Here is a 21,790-nt window from a genome sequence, read left to right on the forward strand (position 1 = left end):
GACAGGGTAGTTAGGTAACTTGAAGATCACACAATAAATATGTTCAATATTTAGACCCAGGCACCCTGACTCTAGAGTCCATGACCTTAGCTACCATGCTATGCTCCCTCTGTATCATCGTTTTCCAATAAGCAAGAGATGACTTCCACTTTATTGAAGCAGTAACTGACAGATCAAATGGTTAAGAGAGTTTGCCTCATGTTTATATTAATTCATATATTTAAAGAGATTATTTATTGAGTAGCTACTTTTTGCAAGGCACTGAATTAGGCGGTGGGGAAAGAGGTGAATTCGTTTCTAAAACACCAGCGGCAGGCATCTAACTGCATTTAAGAAAAGAAAATCCGAAGCTTCCAGATTTAAAACGTTTGCATGCCTGAAATCAAGAAACAATTGACGCTTTTCTGTCAAGAAGGGACGTGAGTCTACAGATGTGTACACTGTGTGTGTCAGGGCCAACACACGGACAGGAGGCATGCTCAGTGGTGTTCTGGAGTTGAGTCCATAGGCTCTGAAGGAAGACAACGTGTACTTCAAGTGCGGCTATGTTATATGCTACTTGAGTCGTTTTGGGAAGTTTATTGGCTTCATCTTTCCCATCTGTAAAATGGGAACACCTACCTCATAGGAAGTTATGAGGATTAGAAAAAAAAAATGAGATTTTAGAAGAGTACTAGCACATTGTATGTGCTCAATAAATGATGGTTAATATTATTTAAAATGTTCAAACCACACTTTATTATTTAATCCAGATCAATTGTAAAATAAGATATAAGTTGCCACAGATAATTCAACAAGCCCAGTCTTAACTCACTTGCAAGATACCACTATGCACAGATGTAAATAGACTAAAATCAACAAAAAGAACACCAACCCAGGATCTTATTTTCTCTTAAGTTATGCTTAAATTAGTTGTAGTGATGGGGAAGGGGTGATTTATTTCAATTCTGGAACAGAGGGACTAGTAGCAAGGAGGTCCTGCCTGATTATATTTTCATGTCGTTACTTAAAACATTTTTTTCTCTTTTTTTTTTTTTAGTCTATGTTTCTTGGATTCTTTAACATAAGTTAGCACATATGACTTCTGCTGGAATGAAAATGATATGCCTGGAATTTCTTTTGTTTGCCTCTTCCAGGTAAACCAACATGCAGCTAAAGTAGTTAAGAGGTAAAAGTTTCATCTTCATTCTTTATATTTCAATTTTTAAATTCTATAACCTCAGATATTCTAACTAAAATCTCTAAGCCTTCTCTTCTGGAAAAGAAATGTTTTTAAATGTTACTAGCAACTTATCAAATGCCGTATGAGAAATATTTATGAAAATATGCTTGCCTATTCTTTTACACTTGAGGTTAGTTTTCTGAGGCTGAGCTGTAGCTCAACCAAATATTTATCTTTATTTTCTATGATTGAAGACAAATCAAGAATGACATTACGAAACTTAAAGATTTAGAAAACATAATCAGCATCCATTACATTTTCAAAAAAATTTAGACTAATAACAAAAAGTACTAACAGAACTTTTTATATGAAGTATTCTCTGGAAGGAAATTCATTGCTGAAGTTATTGGCATCCTCGAAGGAGAGAATAATTAAAACAAAATGTTGTGCAAGTCACACTATACTCACATTGCTGTGAATACATTTAAAATAATGAATGTTGGTGGGTATGAAATTTCAGTAGGGCTCACTACTGCTTCTGCTCACTCTAGAAACATGAACTGCAAATAAACAAGTCCTGCCATTTTAGAGTGAGAACTGAATAGAAGCCAGCTAACAGGACAGTTGAGGCTGTGCATCATTAGTGGCATTTTTGTGTAGTCCTTCACTCAGGGAGCAAATTCAGAGAGGAGCAATCTGGGAATCCATAAATCCTACTGAGCCTTGGTTAAGTGACATTCATTATAAAGAACACCTGGAGGGAAGACCCGAGAATTGAGTCACAGCTAGAAAGATCAGATTACCTGAGCTCTGCATGTCTCGGTTAAGTAAGGCAGCCTAGGAAGAGAATGATCTTTCTCTGCAGTCATTTCAGTAGTGTTATATTGGAGAAAGTTACAGGTTTGCCAATACTATGTGGAGTTTCTTTCGCTTGCATATTTCCCACATATTATTGTGTATTTTGAACATTTGATGTCAATTATAGTTTACAAGTACATTTTGTATCTGTTACATAGTATTTCAGCTGAACGTTTATTATGAGTTTTACTACCTTTCATGTCTATCACTTCGAATCTAAGCAAAACTATAAATATTTAAATATGTATATATATATATGTATATATTCAGATGCAAACTACCAAATAAAAACTCTTTCCACTAAACAAGATTTTAATTATAGAGAGATAATACAAAATACTGAAAATAACTTCAAATCCAACTTATTCCAAAAAGAAAGGAGAAAATGCTCACAGAATCCTGCTAAGTAGCCAATAATTACTACTAGTTTCTGAATCTGAGGCTTGGAAAACTGTCAGCAAGTTACTGAAATGAAAATGTGAATGTGAAGAGCAGTTTTTGGAAAAGTGACCCTGGTGTGGGATGAGGCGTCCAGTATGCACAATCAGCTACTTGGGAGACTTCCATAGCTCCCTAGGTTTGGCAATACTGAGCACTAGTTTCTTTAAATAAGAAAATAAATGGCCTCAATGGTTTTTACCTGTGTTTTTCAATAAGGATTGCAGGTTAAATTCAGTGATGGAACAGTAAGATTCTATTTTTATTGGGTCAAAATTTTTTGAAAGAACTCCCAGCTTTACATGGTAAGTGTGCACAAGAGGTACAAAAGGTTTTTTTTTTTTTTTTTTTTAATGTTTATTTTTGAGAGAGAGAGGGAGGGAGAGAATGAGCAGGGGAGGGGCAGAGAGAGAAGGAGACAGAATCCAAAGCAGGCTCCAAGCTCTGAGTTATCAGCACAAATCCCGATGCGGGGCTCAAACTCACAAACCACGAGATTATGACCTGAGCTGAAGTCCGACGCTCAACCAACTGAGCCATCCAGGTGCCCCAAGGTACCAAAGATTTTTAAGATACACATATTGTTTTACGCAACAAGTATACCTCTAGGAGTGAGCATTAAGGAAAAAAATAACACAAGTGTGCAGGAGAGACAGACTCTTTGTATGTGTTTACAGTTGATAATAAAGTATCGTTGGTAATATTTTATTCCCTTTAGTGTAATACTGTGTGAATATTAAAATAATTTATGTACTGTCCATGTGTTAAATGTTATATATTCATTAATTTCTCAGTGAGGAAAACAGGCTACAGCTTGGTATACACAGTGCTATCCTGTGTGTGTGCATGTGTGTGTGTGTGCACGCATGCACGTGTGTGCTCACGTGCACATATGTGTGTGTAGAAAATACACTTGTTCTTTAGGTTCAAGATTATTAGGTGTTTTTTTTTCTATTTGTTTTCTGTATTTTCTCATTTTTTGACAAGGGAGTTAAATCACTGTAAGAGAGAGTGGAGATATGAAGTCCTTGTTGAGGTGGTGAAATCCTGTATCAGGATGTGACTGATGAAGTGTCTGCTGATACCAAACAGGCCTTGCGATCTCAACTTACAACTCTGGGTTTGGGGAAAAGAATGAAATGTGTTGGGAAGCCAATGTAAGTCTGAGGCTGTTCCTGGTATTTACAGAAAGACTACAGAAAAAGACATCAGAATAATGGCAAGGATTTGTAAGTATTTTATTATAAGTATTCAACTAAGGAAATTCAGGGAGGGCTGGGATTGCTTCAAATGTGCATATATTATTATAAGAACATGTAGACATGTTCTTTCCTTCATTGATGTGAAGATGCCCCATCAGAATCTGCTCCGTAGGCATTAAACATCAATCTAGACTGTCCTGACCCTTTACCCCTCTCCTTCTAGACCAACTGAAGAAGGGTGATTAGTTATGTCTTTTCAGGAAGAGAAACAGGTCAAGTATTAGAATAAATTGCTTCATGATGCAGAAACCATATGGCAGCCAAGTTACTAAGTTAATTATTAAACAATGCGGGTTTTCAATTTTTACAATTCTCATACCAAGCAAAATGACTGGCACAGAATGTTGAATGAAGGAGACTTCTGTAAAACGTGCCACCTAGCATTTTCATTGGCAAACAGTGTATCCCCGGGTTCTTTCAAATTTATTTTTTTCTCTCCCTCCATTGCCTCTTTTTTACATAAGAGCCTTAACAAATCTCTTCAAGTTCAACACTGAGTGAAAGAGACAGACATAGAAACAAATTATTACAAGATAATTTCATAAGTGTTCTAACAGAGATAAGAAAAAAAGTGTTAGAATATGTGGACAAGGTTGCCTGAGGGATTTAGAGAAAACCATGCACAGGAGAGGGTGGTGGCCTCTGGGCGGAAGGAGCTCAGAAGCACAAGATAATTGGGTGTGTAGCAGAAACTGAGACTGACATTTGGAACCAGGATGAAGAAAACTGGAGGTATTTTAAATAAGCCGGAGACTCCCCACCCCAGAAAGTTTATGATTGCCCTTTTATTTTCTATTAAAAAATTTTTTTAATGTTTATTTATTGTCGTGAGAGAGTCAGAGACAGAGACTTGGCACAAGTGGGAGATGGGAAAGGCAGAGAGAGAGGGAGACACATAACCCGAAGCAGGCTCCAGGCTCTGAGCTGTGAGCACAGAGCTGGACGCAGGGTTAGAACCCAGGAAGCACGAGATCATGACCTGAGCTGAAGTTGGAGGCTTAACTGACTGAGTCACCCAGGCGCCCCTAGGATTTCCCTTTTAAATACCAGTGGTGGATCTTGTCAAATCGCATAATTTTCCCAGGAAACAAAACTCTTTTGTGGGAAGAAGAGGGTGAGAGCACAACGGAGCTCCTGCAATTGAATCACGATACCATAAGAATTTTCTTCCACTCTTAGATAAGGACTAGACAAATAGTAGTTGAGGAACCCTTAACTAAAATGTCCCCCAAATCTACCTTGGCTATATAATTTACAGTCTCAAACAGGGACATTTTGAAAAGGAAAAAAGGATGCCATTAATAATTATGCAAAGATTTTGGCATACACTGGCTATCCTCATTCTACTGAAATTGAGCATCCTACCACATAGAGATCCATTTTGAATGACATAGTTCTGTTTAAAATACAAAATACCTAGGATAAAGCTTGCTTCATTCACCTTCTGGTTCAAATTAATTGAAGCAGATTCACACCTCAGGTAATCGATAAAAGACTATAATTAAGAACTACAATTAGGACATCTAATTACGAAATCGGGTGAGGTTTGAACAGTGTATCATTTGGAGGCAATAAAGTTTGCAAGCACAGACAAATTTGGATTTTAAACTCATCTCCACTTTCCTCTGTGATCATCAGTACTTTACTTAACTTCTCTGAATGTCAACTTAACCTGTAAAAAGTGATAATATCTACTCCCAAAGCTATCATGAAAATCAGATAATGTAATGTATATAAAGAGCCAGTCACAAGATTGGAACTCAATTAACATTAGTCCTTTGGGAGAAGAGTAATAACATGGAGGGCTATGGTCTATAAACTGCAACCACAAAACTTAAAACCGGGAGAGCATATCCCTGTGTATACAGGACCTAAATGAATATACAGTTCAAGAGTATCTGATTAACACTATTAAAGAAAATGGATGGTGTAATAAGAATTTGGTAGTAAAATTGGAAGAAATTTTTCACTAATTTAGCTAAGAGAAGTAATGGGAACCTGATGAAAAATTATTCATACAACATATGATGTCACGTAGCTCTAACACTTATTTTATTGAATTGATGTAATCTTAGTATATTAAAAAACCCAAAGATTGTGATTTCAATATGTGATCTTTTCTGACACAGATGGATTTTTATTTTTTCTTTTAAATTTTTTTAATGTTTATTTATTTTTGAGAGACAGAAACAGAGTGTGAGCAAAGGAGGGGCAGAGAGAGAAAGAGAGAAAGACACAGAATCCGAAGAGGCTCCAGGCTCTGAGCTGTCAGCACAGAGCCCGATGCGGGGCTCAAACTCACAAGCCGTGAGATCATGACCTGAGCCGAAGTCAGACGCTTAGCTGCCTGAGCCACCCAGGTGCCCCTATTTTTTAAAATAAAAATACCTTAGTTTGTCCTCATTCTTTTTTAAGTTTATTTATTTATTTGAGAGAGAGAGAGAGAGAGAGAGAGAGAGAGAGAGAGTGCATGAGCAGGGGAGGGGCATAGAGAATGGGAGAGAGAGAATAATCTCAAGCTGGCTCCACACTGTCAGCATGGAGCCCAATGCAGGGCTCGAGCTCACAAACCACTAGATCATGACCTGAGCCAAAACCAAGAGTCGGATGCTTAACTGACTGAGTCACTCATGCTGTTTGTCCTAGATCTTATTCTCTACTTGATCTTTGAGAAATTGATTATGAAACCACCACGAATTTTATACTTTTTTGTCATCACTCTAATCATCTTGGGTCATTAGTACAGACTTCACTGAATATAATTAAGAAGGGTGTTTTGAACACAGAAGTCAAACATCAGTATCAGAAGCAACAACCATTCTAAGTTACCTCCAACCCAGGCAGTTATTACATGTTTCTCAAAACCAATTAAGTATTTCAAACATGAAAGAATCCATGTCTTAGGAAAACAAAATCGGACAAACAGAAACACTCCCAAATGGAGCTGTCTGGGTGGCTCAGTCAGTTAAGTGTCTGGCTCTTGGTTTCGGCTCAGGTCATGATCTCACAGTTCATGAGTTCAAGCCCTTTGAAGGGTTCTCCACTGGCAGAGTGTAGCCTACTTGGGATTCTCTCTCTCTCTCTCTCTCTCTCTCTCTCTCTCTGTCCTTCCCCCACTCATACTCTCTTTTTCTCTCAAAATAAATAAACATTAAAAAAAGAATTCATTATTTCAAAAAAGAAAAGAAAACACTCCCAATGATTGTCAAGAAAGAAACAAAAACGAAACAGAACAGAAAGAAAAAAAAAAAAAACAAATAAAAGCAGCAACGGTGAGAGTCCACCTGCTGTCACAATGGCGTCTGACTGGCCACCCAGAGAAAAAAGCAGGTGAGCAAGAGCAGCGGTGTGGCTGTAGCAGCCTCGCCAGACCCCGCATGGCACAGTCTAGTTTAGATGAGTTTGCAAACAGGAGCCAACTAAGGGCAAAATGCACCCGCAGCTCTCTCTCACTCCTCTCCAGTTCTCACCCACCAAGCACCAGCCGGGCTATCTTATCCATTTTTGAAATAAAAAAAAAAAGTGTGAGACAATTCTACAAAACAATGGAAACCACGAAAAGGAGAGTTTGTTCACACGCAGACCTACTTTAACTGAGGAAAAGGCCCAGGGGGTCGTCTCAGCCACCATTTGAACTGCCCACAGAAAGACTACTTTGGTTTTCTTAATTAGATATTTCATATAACTTAAAGGACTAAAAGAAAAATATGGAATGTTCTGTCATAGCAATAGGAGCCTAGCACTTGGATTTCTCTTAACCCACCTGTGTGTGACAAGTGTCAATTTCACCTTAACTGTTCAGTAATAGGACAAATTTCCTCACGATGGTGATTAATGTCTTACTGCTGTCTGATTCGATTGTTCCTCAGTAGTTCAGCACTTTTGCTAAACGCAGATAGCACAGTAAAGAGAGAGAAAATGTTCATTTGACAATCATAATTAATAATAATGACTTTTATTATTGCTAATAAACTATCTTTATTATTTTAGATTTAACACCCTCATTACTAAGTGGCCCTGAGAGCAAGCTTCACTGTCAATTAAGAATTTTCAAGAAAACATCAAGAAATAAAACGTTATACTAGATATAAAATGCCAAAACTGTGTAACTTGTGTGGTCAATACAGTATGTCAAACACAGCAATAAATTCAAGACAGAAAAGAACAGGAGAGAATTTGGGGTTTGGCTCTTACGGAGAGATTGTTGGAGAGCCATTTCGATGCGGTGCTGAGTGAGTGCCACTTGGGTAGTAACTGATACTAATTTTTGGTTAATAGCTTCTAAAATTTTATCAAATATTTCTAGCTATCTGTTGAGTTGTAGGCTATAAAGATGATTTATACCTTAGCTTATAAGCAAGGAAATCTAGTTACTGATGAAATTCAGGTGAAAATTCTTCTTAACATTTTAGAAAGTAAGAAAAATCGAAGTGTCACATAGTCTCCATAGCTCACGTTTCTCATGCGTCCTGATCTCAATTTGTTTCTTGTTTCCCCAGCGTCATGGTACCATTTCTTATCCTCTCTTCATTCTTTGTGTGAATGCTAATTGAGCATGTACTTCATACCATGCACTCTTCCATATATTCCGGACATGGAAATTAGTGAGATTCAATATTTTCTCCTAATGAACTTTAAACAACAGATGGTTAACTGCAGTAATATATAATGACATACAGCACATTCCAGGTGCTACATTGGAGTTTAGAGCCAAGTGTTGTGAAGACACAGAGAAATGTTAAGTAGTCTGGAGCAGGCAATGGGATCATCAGAAAAGACTTCACAGAGAAGTCTTTTGATCGGTCTTTGGAAGGCAGATAATGGTTTCTTTAGAGTGAGAAGCTGAGGGAAAGGCAATCTATTCATTGAGGTTTTGAACTGTTTACTACAGATGAAAGAAAACTTGTGAAGGGTGAGCAAAGCCTCAGTGACATAAAAGTGCATGGCTTATTCGAGAAACTCTGAGCAGTCAAATATTATTGAAACATAAGATTTGTAACAGAAATGGACTTGGCAAGATATTCACCTAATAAATATTTATTAAGTACATATTATGGGCAAGAGACCAAGCTAGAAATAACGCTATGTATTTTATTGTATACAACACATCCAATTACCCTAACAAAGTGGATGTTATTCTCCAAGTAGGTATCAGGAAATAAATGAGGTGCAAGTAAGGGAAACTTGGTCAGACCTGTGAATCCAGCTGGTTCCTCTAAACATACCCTACTTAAAAACCCAAGTGAATTCAATTCTGAAAGGGACAAAGCATCCTTTTAAAAAGTCTATAACTTTATCCTGAGAGTCTTAATGAGTTAAGATAGGTGTTTTAAGTCAAGGTATATCATAAGAGCATTTAGCAGCAAATATGGCAAAGTGGTTAAGGGATCAGGCATCACCACTATAAGCTGTGTGTGATTTGGCAAGTTAATGTCGCAGGGTCACAGTGTTTTTTCTTATAAAATGGGGATGATGAGAGTACATATTTTATGAGATTGTTGTACTCATCATTTAAAATATGAAATTTATTTAGAGTGATGCTTGGCTTCAATAAGTCATCAGCGTATGGGATTCTTGTTTCAGAAACAGCTCTCTCATGGCACTGTGAGGAAAAGATAGCAGAGGCAGGAAAACTTCAATCCTCAATATTCCAGAAGAAGAACAAAGAGGGCTTCGACTATAGCATTTGGCAGTTATGGAAAAGTAAAGGTAACACTGGGAGATATTTCAGGGGTAAATATTGAAAAAAGTTTGTGACCAACTGGTTTGGGGAGAAGAGGAAGGAAAACCCCAAACAGAAAACAACCCCGAGGCCTCTAGTTTATATGGCCAGATGAATGCTGATGTCTTAACATTTCATAGTCCAACTGCTACTTCCCTGTGAATTAATTATCCTAGGACTCTCCTGGCTGCTGAGTGCCCGTAATTGATTTAGTGACTATTTATAGTGAAAAAATAAAAATAAAAACAATGTTGAAAGCCAATAGAGGCCAGAGAAGTCAGTTCCTCCCACTAAGGCTAGCCTGTCCCTATCACCCTGAACTGACCCTGTTCTCAAGTCCTTTGGGTGTGAAAATAACTGAGCAGTTATCTCTGAAGCTGGCGGACAACACGGCTTCTAAGTTTTAGGACCAGAGCTGCATAGAGGTACAGTGCTGGTAGGTGGTAAAAAGGGGACTGAAGAATGTAGCCCAACTACCATTTGGGGACATTTTGTTTTCACTTGGGACAACAGTGAAATCAAGTTTTCAAATTGTGAGGAGGAATGTTTCTCGAGAATTCTTAATTTCTTAATCAATACACTGATCATATTTAAGTTCTATACAATATCCAGGGTCCATGAGATGTCACAAACTTTAGGTATATGAAAGAAAATACATTTTAAGGTTACTGTTGGGTGAAACATGAGAGTGTATAAACAGAAAGTTAAAACGAACACGAATTCTAGGCAAGACACTCCCTGAAAATTTTTCTTATCACTTGAATTACACATACACAGAATATATTTCCATTCTTCCATAAAAGCTACCGTCTGTATCTCTACTACACAATTCGGGAATTATGAAAGCTGAATATTTTACATGTCGTACAACACAGAAGACTGTGATAATATTTATTTTTGAGCTATTAAGGCTTTAACTGAACTACATTGTTTCTTTAATAAGTTAGTATTGCATATAAATGACAAAAGGAGACAGGAAATACACAAAAACAAGTTTATTTTACAGTGGGGGGATAGAGGAAGAGTGGTAATTAACCCTAAATTCTGTTCTCCATTTATATAAAAGCTTCTTCAGTTCATGGTCTATACACTCTTTTTTCTTTCAAAACAACTTCACGAAAACATCTTGGGGTTTCGAAGATAGAAGGGAATGTTAGTCACTCCATAATGCAAATATCCTGAAAGCAGAAATGAACTCGTGTCCTCTTTTGCATCTCCTCCTATTGTTCCTCTAGCGCCTAAAACACTACCTTCAAGAGGTGGTGGCACTCAGCACACATCTTCACCTTTCCTCCCAACAATGAAACACTTTCTATAAGGTCTTTCCAAATAACCCTCAGAGATGGTAGATTTAATGTTATCAAACCAAAACCTCTTTTGAGTCTAGGTGAATCAAACACTGCCTCTGGAACTTTGTCCCAACATGACTGGTGCCCTGTCTGGATCACGAAAAGACTTCCCTCAGCCTCTTCTCATCCTTTAGTTCTTTGACGGCAAGGCAAAGATAGGCACATTTCTGGCTTGTTAACGAAACTGCCATTGTACCAAGTCTGAGAGCGTAACGGCAAAAAGACAGGAATGCTCCAACCTCTAAAAATGAAGCATTGTATGCCCTGTTTTCCGACTGAGTTAAGACATGCATTTATTTATTTACTTTGGAGAAACAGACTTTGATTTTCCAAATGTTTAGACTTGCTGGATAATTTAAGGTAAAAATCACATGTCTGCGTATGCCTGAAGTGGACAAGCACATCAACTGCTAGTTCTCTTTGTAGTGGAGAACTACAAAACCTGATGAGCTACAGGTAGCGGAGAACTACAAAACCTACACACTCCAAACCTGATGAGCGATAAATTAAAAGAGGACCAACTTTTCTGTTTCCTTGCTATTAACATCACCTCCAAACTATGATCTAGTTAATAACTGAAGCATTTGTTATTCCTCAATCTAAGTTTAAAAACTGTTTGTTTGTTTGTTTGTTTTTTCCTAAGTAAGGTCTACTTCCTACGCGGGGCTTGAACTCAAGACCCCAAGCCAAGAGCCGCATGCTCTACTGACTGAGCCAGCCAGGCACCCCTAAAAAGTTGTTTTAAAAGTGAATGCATTACCCTATTAAAATACATGCCCATCCTTGTATAAGCCTCTGCGTAATTATAGTTTTGTATAATTAGAGCTTTATGTCAAAAGATTTACAGCTTTATCACCTCAAGCAATATTTCACAGCTGCCAAGAATGATTTATGCAATAATGACTTAAACTGTAAAATAGAATCCTCAAAGGAAGGGCTGTCAAATATGCCTACTGCAAATAACTAGGTTTTTAAAAATTGATATTCTGGTAAACAGCAAGTTCAACGGTACCTGGTAAAATCACATAAAGTAGCATGGAAGGAAGTGTGGCTTCATGAGGGGGATCATGCAGCTGATCACACACTGCATGTATGTGAACTCATGGCGTAGATCATGGGTTCAAACTGCGTAGAACACCTCTGGCCAGTTTGGAAAACAAGCGTTCAGAAGTAAAACCAAGCTTATGGTTTTGCTGCTCTAGTATGAGTGACTGGAAAAAGTGGAAACAGAATATCTCAACTTTTTGTTACTTTGCTCACTGTGCTTAGTACATTCCTATCCATATTCCTGTAAAGTGCTAAATAGAGAATAAGTAAAGGAAGCATTTACTGTATATACTTAAGAAACCAAGAAACTCCCCAAAGTAAATTAGCTCAATAATAAAGAAGTAAGGACACTGAAAAACAAACCAATACAAAATGTTGGTGATTTTATCCCTTCCTGATTTTATAAATGTAGGGTGCCAGGCAGGTCTCTAAGGGCAAGTCTTTCAAAGCATTTGAACTTCACAAGCTCTGACTGTATTTGCAGTTGCCATGTGAATAAAACCAATGTACTTTGAAGATTCTATTCAAGGTATCTGAACTAGTCTCAAAAACACAGGTTGATTACATTGAGAGCAAATTGGGCTGTGTCTTCACAATCTAAAAATATAATAAAATTAATCTTTTTCTTTGGAAAAAGAAAAATAAAAAGCTTGGCCCATTATCTCACATATCTCATATCAATAAAAGTAAAATAGGCAGCATTTGGCATTAGCTCTAAAGATTACCAAGTCTTTGTAAACTGACTCAGATCTGAAAATGAAGCCAACAGAATCAAAATCATCACCAAAGGTTAATATTTATATAGCTAAACAAGCTTCTAAGTAAAGATTCCTTTTTTAAAATGAGAAGGTTTTAATTCATATAACCAAGTGCATCACTCAGATAGAAAGATTTGCATTAGTCAATGTACCAGGAGCATCTTCGCTGTAGAAACTTTTACATTCATGTTTGTGATTCCACCTTAAGTTGCCTTTATTGGGTATTCTGAGATAACTTCATGTGCTCACATTATACAAGTTACACAAGGTTTTGAAATATCACCATTCCGCATGCCATATAATAAATAACAACTTTCATTTCAAAATACTTTCTGAAAAATATAGTGAGTATCTAAGTGATCCTGACAGTCCAGATTCATTTTATACTTAAATTCTTCAAGTTTAAAAAAAAATACTGAAATATCCCAGAAAACATAATGATCAAATGTGGACCAGCATGCTCTGCATAATCACAATATAGATTGTGTCAATATCATGATAAATATTCAGATGGGGAAAAATGTCAGACAATTAAATTACTCCAAAAGCCCAAATTGTTGGCATCAGATACACACACAAAAAAGATGGGTTGCATTTGGATAGTGAGAGCCTTAGTCCAAGAAATGCTTTCAAGACAACAGAGCAATTAGGCTATTTCTAGCATGCCAGCACTACTGATTGAAAAGGGGGGGAGGGATGAGAAGTTTAAAAGCAATCTCTATGTTGGTTGATAATCATATAATTGTTTTCATTGCAGATTGATCCAAAGTTATACAAACCTGTTTTTCTAATCATTGTTTGTCACATATACTCACATAAGTTGATGTTAAGGAAAAACCAGTAATTAAGAACTACATTTTCTATCATAAAATATTTAATTGTAAGAAAATAAGAGGAAGGGTTAAACTTTTCCCTGCTAGAATTTCTGCTGTGTTTTTCATCAAATGATGAATCATTATATGATACAGGTTATAACAGATCATTTTCTCATTTGTAAAACTTAAGAGTTACCTAAAAATCTGACTATATACCCCTCTGCCTCAATGATTTCTGCCAATGGAAAAAAATGGTAATGCAATATCAACAAAACCAACCACAGCATGCATTTTAAGTGATTTACATTTAAGCACTAAATTGTCAAATATCACTGTGTATATTTGAGAATGTATATTCTTTTAAATGGGTATATATGAATATTCATACATGTGAGTTCATATGCTATATATGGTATGTTTAATGAATGCATGTCTATTAAATGGACATTTGGGGGGAACTATTATAGGTCTATTATATTATACTCCCATAGCAAGCCTGAAAGAAGGAGGGGTGCCCTTGAAGTTGAGGTATGACCTTAAGTTTGAGATGCCAGTTTTGTTGCAGCTATAAAAATGATTACTGACAACTCCACAGTATCATAGCTCCCTTTGCCCATTTCTTATTTTAGGACAAATCTTTAACAGCCTTTATTATTTGAATATACATAGGTTTACTGGACCAATTCTTCACGTTCTTACATATCACCTTAATGTTACATGAAAAGGAGCAAAAGATACAAGGGGTGTTGACTATCAAATAAAGCTGAAGAGCCAAGAAACATTTATAACTGCAGTAGTTTTACTTGAAGATACACAGTTTTCTATAAGATGTTGCTTTGTGAAATATTTTCAGGTTCAAGCAAATAAAATTCTGTATGTGTCTCCTTGGATACATGTATCAACGCAATCAGTAAATTATTGGCCTTTATATTATTCCCTAGAAAGGGAAGAGAGTAAGACTGATTTGTGGTACTTTGTCCTAGTGATAGTAAGTCATTGCACTTTTGAAGAGTACAGAGTACCCTTACTCAAAGAAGAAATTGTCCTTACTAGTCCACTAGTGAAAGCATCCAGATTTCCTGAATCCTAAAATACTAGAAGCAAAAGATATCTACAACTGAATATTTGGAGCTTCTCTGCATATGAACTTTCAATAATCAGTTGTCAAAATTTCATTTCACTGCAATCAAGTAAAAATAATTCTAAATAGATGAACTTTACCATTTTTGTGATAGTAGGTGACCTCCACTTTCCTCTCCTCTGACCCCAGCAATGCCTGGGCAATTTGGGCAATATCATGTCTCTTGGTCTCAGGCCCATGGAGAAAGTCACAGGTGCACGGCTTTTGCATGACATCTGGCCTGGAGAAACCAGTCATCTCGCAGAACCCATCGTTGCAGTAGATGATGGCACAGTTTTGCACTCTGGCATTTGCAATGATAAATTTTTTATCTGCAATAAGAAGATAGTGAGACATCTTTTAAAAAGCTTCCACAAGATTTCCATAAACACTGGAGCAAATTGTTGCATAACAGGAGATCTGAAAAGCAGGTGCTTCCCAAATTCCTAACTGCCCAGGGTTTTAAAAGAAAAAAAAAATCCTAAATGTGAAATTAACAGTCCCAAGTAGTTTTAACAAAAAGTATTAAGGAACTACTCTTCAAATTTCAAGAATGTAATTTCTCAAATAGTCTAGTTCTCAAGCCTTGTAACTCCCGGGGGTCCTAATGCACACTCAACAAGCAGCTGGCCCATTGATTATTTCCAGAATACCATTTAATTGTAAGATAAATATTTTCAAAGCCCAAACAATGAAACACCTTGTAACTGTCAGATTTCTCACCTCAGCTTTGGCCCTTAAGAGTACAACTTTCTCAAAGTAGTTATTATTTTCTGGATTTGGCTTTTCTCTATCCCTCTAAGGCATGCTACACACTCATCATGTTAAAAAACAAAACAAAACATGAAACTATTAGCAATAAAACTATTTTGTGTTAATAGTTTAATAATTTGAAGATTCACCTTTCATAATATATATTGTCTAGGAGATAAAAAAAATTACACATACACAGTAAATGTCACATTAGCACCTTTTCACTTTTACTTGGGGAGAACCTTGAAATTGTGTGCAGTAGTAGGGATTTCAATACAAAGGGCTCATTAAGTTTCAATCATAAATTGTATTTACTATTTCCAGGTAAGATGGGAACAGGATATACTAGTATATTTTGTACACAAGGTACTATATCCTCATGTCACTAAATGCAGTGCCAATACCTGCAAAATGTATAACATAATTGTGTGCTAATGTAGTTTTAAGGAAATGTGGAATATGAATTAACAAGCATAGGATTTAAAATTAATATGTTTATATAACAATAATTCATTCCTTACAGTTAGTCCACAGGAGAATGTTAAATGTATCTGCATTCAGTTGTGGGATTTACTTATTACATTTTAAGTTTCACATTTCGTAACGGAAATTTAAGGAAATGATAAAGGGGCATAAATGTTGTTTTGAAGAATCAACCGTTTGCATTGGGAACCAGCACGGATCAGATATTGCTTTTCCCAAATTATCCTTCTTGGGATATATTTGCGTTGATTCAATGCAAAGTTTAGCTTCTATAAACTAAAAGCAAGCAAGCATCCCTGTCATACCACAGCTTAGCAATTTAACCCAGGTAAAATATAGTTTGCATAGCCGTTTACATCGCTGCTACCATTTACATTTTCTGGTTCCAGTGGTATGCTCTGCTCTACTCCTGACTTTCAAAAAGTCTACAATTAAACAGCCTCAAAATATAAACCCATGTTATACTAGTACGTTCCCTTTAAGATAGTAGAAGAGTAGGACATTAAGTAGCAAGGCAGATAATGGAGCAGTGGGAGAGGAGGATCAAATTGCCTCCTACAATGGAGACCATAATCTAAAATGTAAATCAGAATTAATATCTGGGGGAGAACACTCCCGCTGCCATTCGAACCTCCTGGCTCGGTTTCACAGCCTGTTAACTTGAAAGAGCCCGGAGTTGCCGGCTCCTCAGCCTGAACGCGGCGAACGCCAAGTGCACCGTCAAAGCAGAAAGCGAGGGAGAGATAAGAGAACAAATGAACTTACTTTGCCCTTCAAATTTCCGTATGATGGTCCCCAAAAATGTGTTTTGTGGTGCCACATGCCCCCTGCGAACAGGCATGTTGACCCCGGTCCTCCGAGGAGCGCTCCCCCCGAGCTCTGGAGTTCTCCCGGGATCTCTCCTCGGCTAGAGCCCAGGCCAGCGCGCGAGCCGCTCTTTGTGGCAGAGCATCCTCTTTTGAAACCAGAAATCTCTTCCCATTAGCACCACTTCTAGACACCCGCTTTCCCTAGCGGAGTCCAATCCATCCCCTTCACCTTCCGGAGGGGGCCTCGCACCGGACTGCCGCGGGTGAGAGGGTTTGGGGGTGGGGAGAGGGAAGGAGGCGGGGTGAGGGGGGTGGCGGGGGAGGGAGGGAGGGAGGGAGGGAGCGGTGGGGGTGGGGTGGGGTGGGAGGGGGGCGGGGAGTCACAAGGGCAATCGATCTGTTTCTCTTCTCCCAAACAGCGCCAATTTCCCAGTGCAAATGGGCTTAACCTGGCGGTTGCCCAGAGCTGTGAGGATGGCTGGGGGGGGGGGGGGGGGGGGGGGGGAGGGGGATGGAAGACTCGTGCGGCTTTTGCAGGAAGACGAGAAAGAAAAGGAGGCTGGGGGGTTGGGGGGAGTTGACGTTTCTATCCCCGCCCTCTCCCCTACACACACACACACACACACACACACACACACACCCTTTATCCCGAGAGCTTGGGCGCCGCCACAGCTCGGATTACTCAAGCGTGCTTTAGCGGAAGCCAGCCAAGAAATCTCCAAAACTCAGTGACAAACAGCTACTCTGGGAAGGTGATCTCCACGGCCACCAGCCACAGGGCTCCATCCCTGAGCTCCTCACGCCGCAGTAGCTAAAACACCCTTAGCTGCAAAGAAAAGACAGGTGTGAAAACAGTCCCTCAGTGAGGACTACTTCTAAGCTCTGGTGGCGTTCAGGAGTTTGAAGACTGAGGATGAGCCACTTAAGGGTTCAGGTTTAGTTCGGATCCCCAGGACTCCGCGGAGGTGGGTGCTGAAGCCCTAGCTGAATTGGCACTCCTGTCCCTGCCTTGAGCTGAGCCGAGTCTCCCAAAGACTAAAGGCTGCTGGTACCGCCGCTGAGCATGCCCGGTTTCACTGCTTGAACCCGTGAGGAGTTGCAACGTTGGGGGTTGATTGGGACTCTTGGTGCTAGAGACTGGAAGAAAGATGGGAAGGCCAAAGACTAGCAACTGGTACAAAACAAGGGAAGTGTTTGAAATGGGCGAGGCTGTGCTCCAGGGGAAAGGAACAAAAGGTGGGTGGGGCAAAGAGTTACCAGCCTTGGTGTGACCTCCAATGCTACTCATCTCCTGAACACACTAGGCACACCATTCTACTCTCTTCCACTATTTCTAAGAAATTATCTCATTTAGGATGGGAAAGGGCTCAAGGAGCAGAATAGAGTCCTCTTCGTTCTTGCTCTCAGAGCCTGCCAAGGCGGGAATCTCCTGTTACATATACACATCTTTCTAAACAGACCTCCTGGAGACTTAGGAAATCAAATGTGACAAGTCATGCCAGGAGACGGTGTTTTCTAAGTTGTTTTTCTAGTTTTTCTCGTTTCTTTTCCCTTCATTTATGTTATCTCCTCCTTTAACCTAATAGTCAGCCTCTATCCACGCCCCTTTCTCTAAATGGAATTTGCCAAGCTACAACCTACAAAACTACCACAACACAGACGGACAAACCTCTTGTTTCCAGCTGGTGATAAAAGCCCTAAGTCCTCTATGGAAACAGGTAGCTGTATAATAGTGTTGGGGGTTCTTGCAACTCATTAGCCTGATTTGCCTGTGCCTTGAATCAGTCAGGTTCAGATTTTCTCAGTTACAAACTAAAACCTAAAGTAAAAACAATGAGACTGGAACAGAGAAGAGCCAAGAGGGAGGCTTAGATTAGGAAAGTGAAAAAGTGGACTACAATAAATAATGAGGAAATAAACATATTGACTTTAACTTTATGTTGCAGAAAATACAAGCCAAGAAAAAAAGAAATCCTCCCAAATAACCCCCCAAAACCTAAGCAATTCTTCCCCTTTCATGTCAGAGTAATGAAAATGAATTAGAAATGCAAGACATTGCCTGGGAATGTTGAATTTTCAGGTTAATTAGCTTTACTTAAAAAAAGAAACAATCTATGACAACCCTTAGGCTCTTATGGTAGCTTGAGCTTTTCTGAATCTGTACAGTTCCCTCTCTCGGAACATAAAAAGACACGCTCCTCCAATGTACAGCTTTATTTTCTCCCCTTCTGCAGTATAAGTAGATCACTCTATCATTCTATTCCCTAGCTGCAGCTGGGCTCATGAAACGTCGGAGTTCCTCTCCCAGGTGTTAAACGTGTGGAGCTATCCGTGGTGCTGACTCTGACTCTGCCGTTAGTAACTGCTCTCCGCCTACATCCAGCCCCAGACAATAGAACTGCAAACTCGGCAAGTGGGCCCGAATATATCCACATACACATGTCCTCACTAGATACCCACAGAAACGGTGCTATTTGCACCCCATCTTCTTTTTCTACTTATCTTGTTAGCTAAATCCAAGCTCAAATGCATTCTCCCCAAAATGCACCAAAAACTCCACAGAAAACAGAAAAACTTAACATTGTGCAGATTGTAATTAAGGGTTCATGTACACTATAAAGGCATAACAGTAGGTTATGGCAAGGCAAGGTCGTATGGCAAACTATTTCTTTTTCAAATCACAAGGAAAGTCAGTGAATGAATACTGCTGTAAAGGGAAACAGGCATTTCCAAATGCAGTTTGAAACAGATTTATCTGCCATATGACAAGATGTATTGACATGCAAAAGGTAACAGTGCAAACTGTTTCTAGTATGAGTTTGATACTTTCACAGATTATTGAGTCCCAAAATCCTTGAATTCTTCTTTCAGGGTGGAAGAGTGGCTTCTTTTAAGGGTGGAAGAGTGGCTTCTTCAAGAGAAAAAATGGCTTTTTGCTCCCTGGTATATTATTTCTTTCTCTATAAATTTCAGAGTAGTCTCTGTTTGATTGTTCTGAGTAATTAAACACATGATGGTTGAAGTTCCATTGTCTGTGTTCATATTAGCAATCTCTGTGGCTTCACATTTTTCCCAACCTCATTTAGCTGTAAGATTAGTTCTATTAAGGATTCAGTGTAAGATCATAGGACATTCTATAACCTATGTATTGTAATTGATTGATCTGAGCAGAAGATTAAAGGCATCCTGTTTCTAAATTACCCCAGTAATCGTGTTCATGCATTATACATTGGTACAGTGGAGACAAGTACATCAATCTATATTCAGCCAATAATAGAATCAAACCAGAGGATGGTAATCATGGCTGCTTGCTGGCTGGAAAATTACCCCTCCCCTCATCCCCATGATCTACAAAAGCACATTTTAGATACTGTATTGAGGACAGATTTTATAAGTTGTTCAGTATTTGGGGCCTTTTTTTTTTTTTTGGAAGTCCAAATATTGAATAAAGTACATAAATTAAATGTTGAAATCCTATCAAGTGTACAGTTTAATACTCAAAATGATCTGCTTATGGGCAAAGATACAGCTATTTATTTATTTTGAGAGAGACACAGCAAGTGGGGGTGGCACAGAGAGAGCAGAAGAGAAAGAATCCCAAGCATAAAGCCTGACATGGGGCTTGACTCCACAAACTATGAGATCATGACTTGAGCTAAGACCAAGAGTCAGATGCTCGACCAACTGAGCTATCCAGGTGCCCCAGATTCAGATACATTCTTAAAACTACTTAATTGTCCCTGTTACTTTAAAATTAAGTAGTTTAGTATTCATAGTGTGTTAGAAACTTTTTAACAATGTTTACTACATAGTAAGTACTCATAAATTTCATACACACAAAATTCTGTATACAGGCCCACAGAATTAATGGAGCCCTGCTTAAGAACCTTACATTTGAAATTATTTAAGTATCATACTTCAGTGCTTGAATCTTTAAGGAAATAGTAGCATCCATTGTGGGCTATTTAAGCGGTATTCTTATACTGACAAAGAATAAAAACTTTTTGAGATCAGACAAGCAATGTAGTTTGTTTCATATTTTTTGAATTATGTAGAATATAAATCAATGAAATTAAAGTGAAGTCTTCTCAATTGGGTAAAACTAGTTAAATAATGTCATGGCCACAATGTAGCATTATAAAGGTTATTTTAATGTGGCCTTCTATGGGGGTCCTGGGTATTATCCTAGTAAGTGGGTCACATTTAACCTAAGAAACTTCGGACTTTACAGTTACAAGTTAGGCAAATTTTGGCTTGTATTATTATACATAGCTCTGGAATATCATAAGAGGCAGAAATTTGGAGGTCATTAAAACAATATATCTGTGCAGCATGGAGTAGTGTAAAAAGCAGAAAAAAAACTGGATTCGAACTTGAAATTGCCATCACAGCAGAAACCAATAAAAGTAGTTAAGCTCTGTTGTTCAAAATCAGTATAACAATCCTTAAATTTCCCCTTTTTTTTGTAAAGAATAACTAGGAGAGTGGACTTCGAGTGCTTAGTGCAAACTCTAGCAGTTAGTGAACATTTAAATAACAGCTATCCTACAATCTAAGCACCATATTATTTAAAATTAGTAAATTAATAATATTAACATTAACATATAGGATTTAACTACTTTAGACTAAGGTGGTACTAGTGCTGTGTGTTTGGGGCATGAAAATTAAGGTAGAGAAAGGAGTAGGTAAATCATATTTGTACTCATTAGTTTCAGTGATTTGGACTAATACTAGTGGCTGTTTCTAATACATTAACATAAGCATGTCTGGTTAGAAAATTGAACATTCCTTCAGAAAATTTAGATGCTTTCCTGATAATATACTTTATATGTCAGTTTTAATCCAAATGGTTATTACTTTACCTGGGGTACTTTTGTAATAACAAACTTCACATTATAGTTTTTATGCAAAATGATTAATATTTGCCTCATCTCATTGAGTATATGTAAATCTTACTGAAAGACTAAAGCCTTTTCTATGAGCAGTAACATGTTAGCAGACGCTTTCTTAAAATATGCCACCTATTCCTGCAGAAGATAATATGTTCATACGTGAATAGTTAATACATTCATCAGTAATTGACATATGAAAATAATGACCTAACAGCTCTAATAATTTATGAAATCTAAGTTCATTAAAAAATTATATAGACATTCTAGGTGATGATTTGATTAAGTGCATTTATAAGGTTGTTTTAGAAGATAATTTCTTGGG

The 21,790-nt window shown here is 38.0% G+C and overlaps 1 protein-coding gene and 1 long non-coding RNA gene across 13 annotated transcripts in view; one reads left to right on the forward strand and one right to left on the reverse strand.

Annotated features, from left to right (window-relative positions):
- LOC102901609 overlaps nt 1-14,301 on the forward strand; it is a 70,101-nt gene extending 55,800 nt beyond the window's left edge. For 3 of the 7 annotated variants that reach the window (XR_002161501.2, XR_002161495.2, XR_441028.4), the window contains 4 exons: nt 1,040-1,168; nt 3,446-3,687; nt 7,711-9,429; nt 14,081-14,301. This is a non-coding gene — a long non-coding RNA (uncharacterized LOC102901609). The remainder of the gene's footprint in view (nt 1-1,039; nt 1,169-3,445; nt 3,688-7,710; nt 9,430-14,080) is intronic. The other 4 variants (XR_002161496.2, XR_006583256.1, XR_002161499.2 and 1 more) reach the window with 4 other exon arrangements.
- The window catches only part of KCNH7 (potassium voltage-gated channel subfamily H member 7), a 646,875-nt gene that overhangs the window by 470,332 nt on the left and 154,753 nt on the right, over nt 1-21,790 (reverse strand). For 5 of the 6 annotated variants that reach the window (XM_023259396.2, XM_023259395.2, XM_023259393.2 and 2 more), the window contains exons 1-2: nt 16,533-16,878; nt 14,633-14,863 (exon numbers count right to left, since the gene is read on the reverse strand). In XM_023259396.2, coding sequence (XP_023115164.1) covers nt 14,633-14,863; nt 16,533-16,608 — 307 coding nt within the window. In that variant the 5' untranslated portion in view covers nt 16,609-16,878. Of the gene's footprint in view, nt 1-14,632; nt 14,864-16,532; nt 16,879-21,790 lie in introns of those variants that run through there. The other variant, XM_045033871.1, reaches the window with a different exon arrangement.

This window comes from Felis catus, chromosome C1 (assembly GCF_018350175.1).
Source record: "Felis catus isolate Fca126 chromosome C1, F.catus_Fca126_mat1.0, whole genome shotgun sequence".
Taxonomy (NCBI): domain Eukaryota; kingdom Metazoa; phylum Chordata; class Mammalia; order Carnivora; family Felidae; genus Felis; species Felis catus.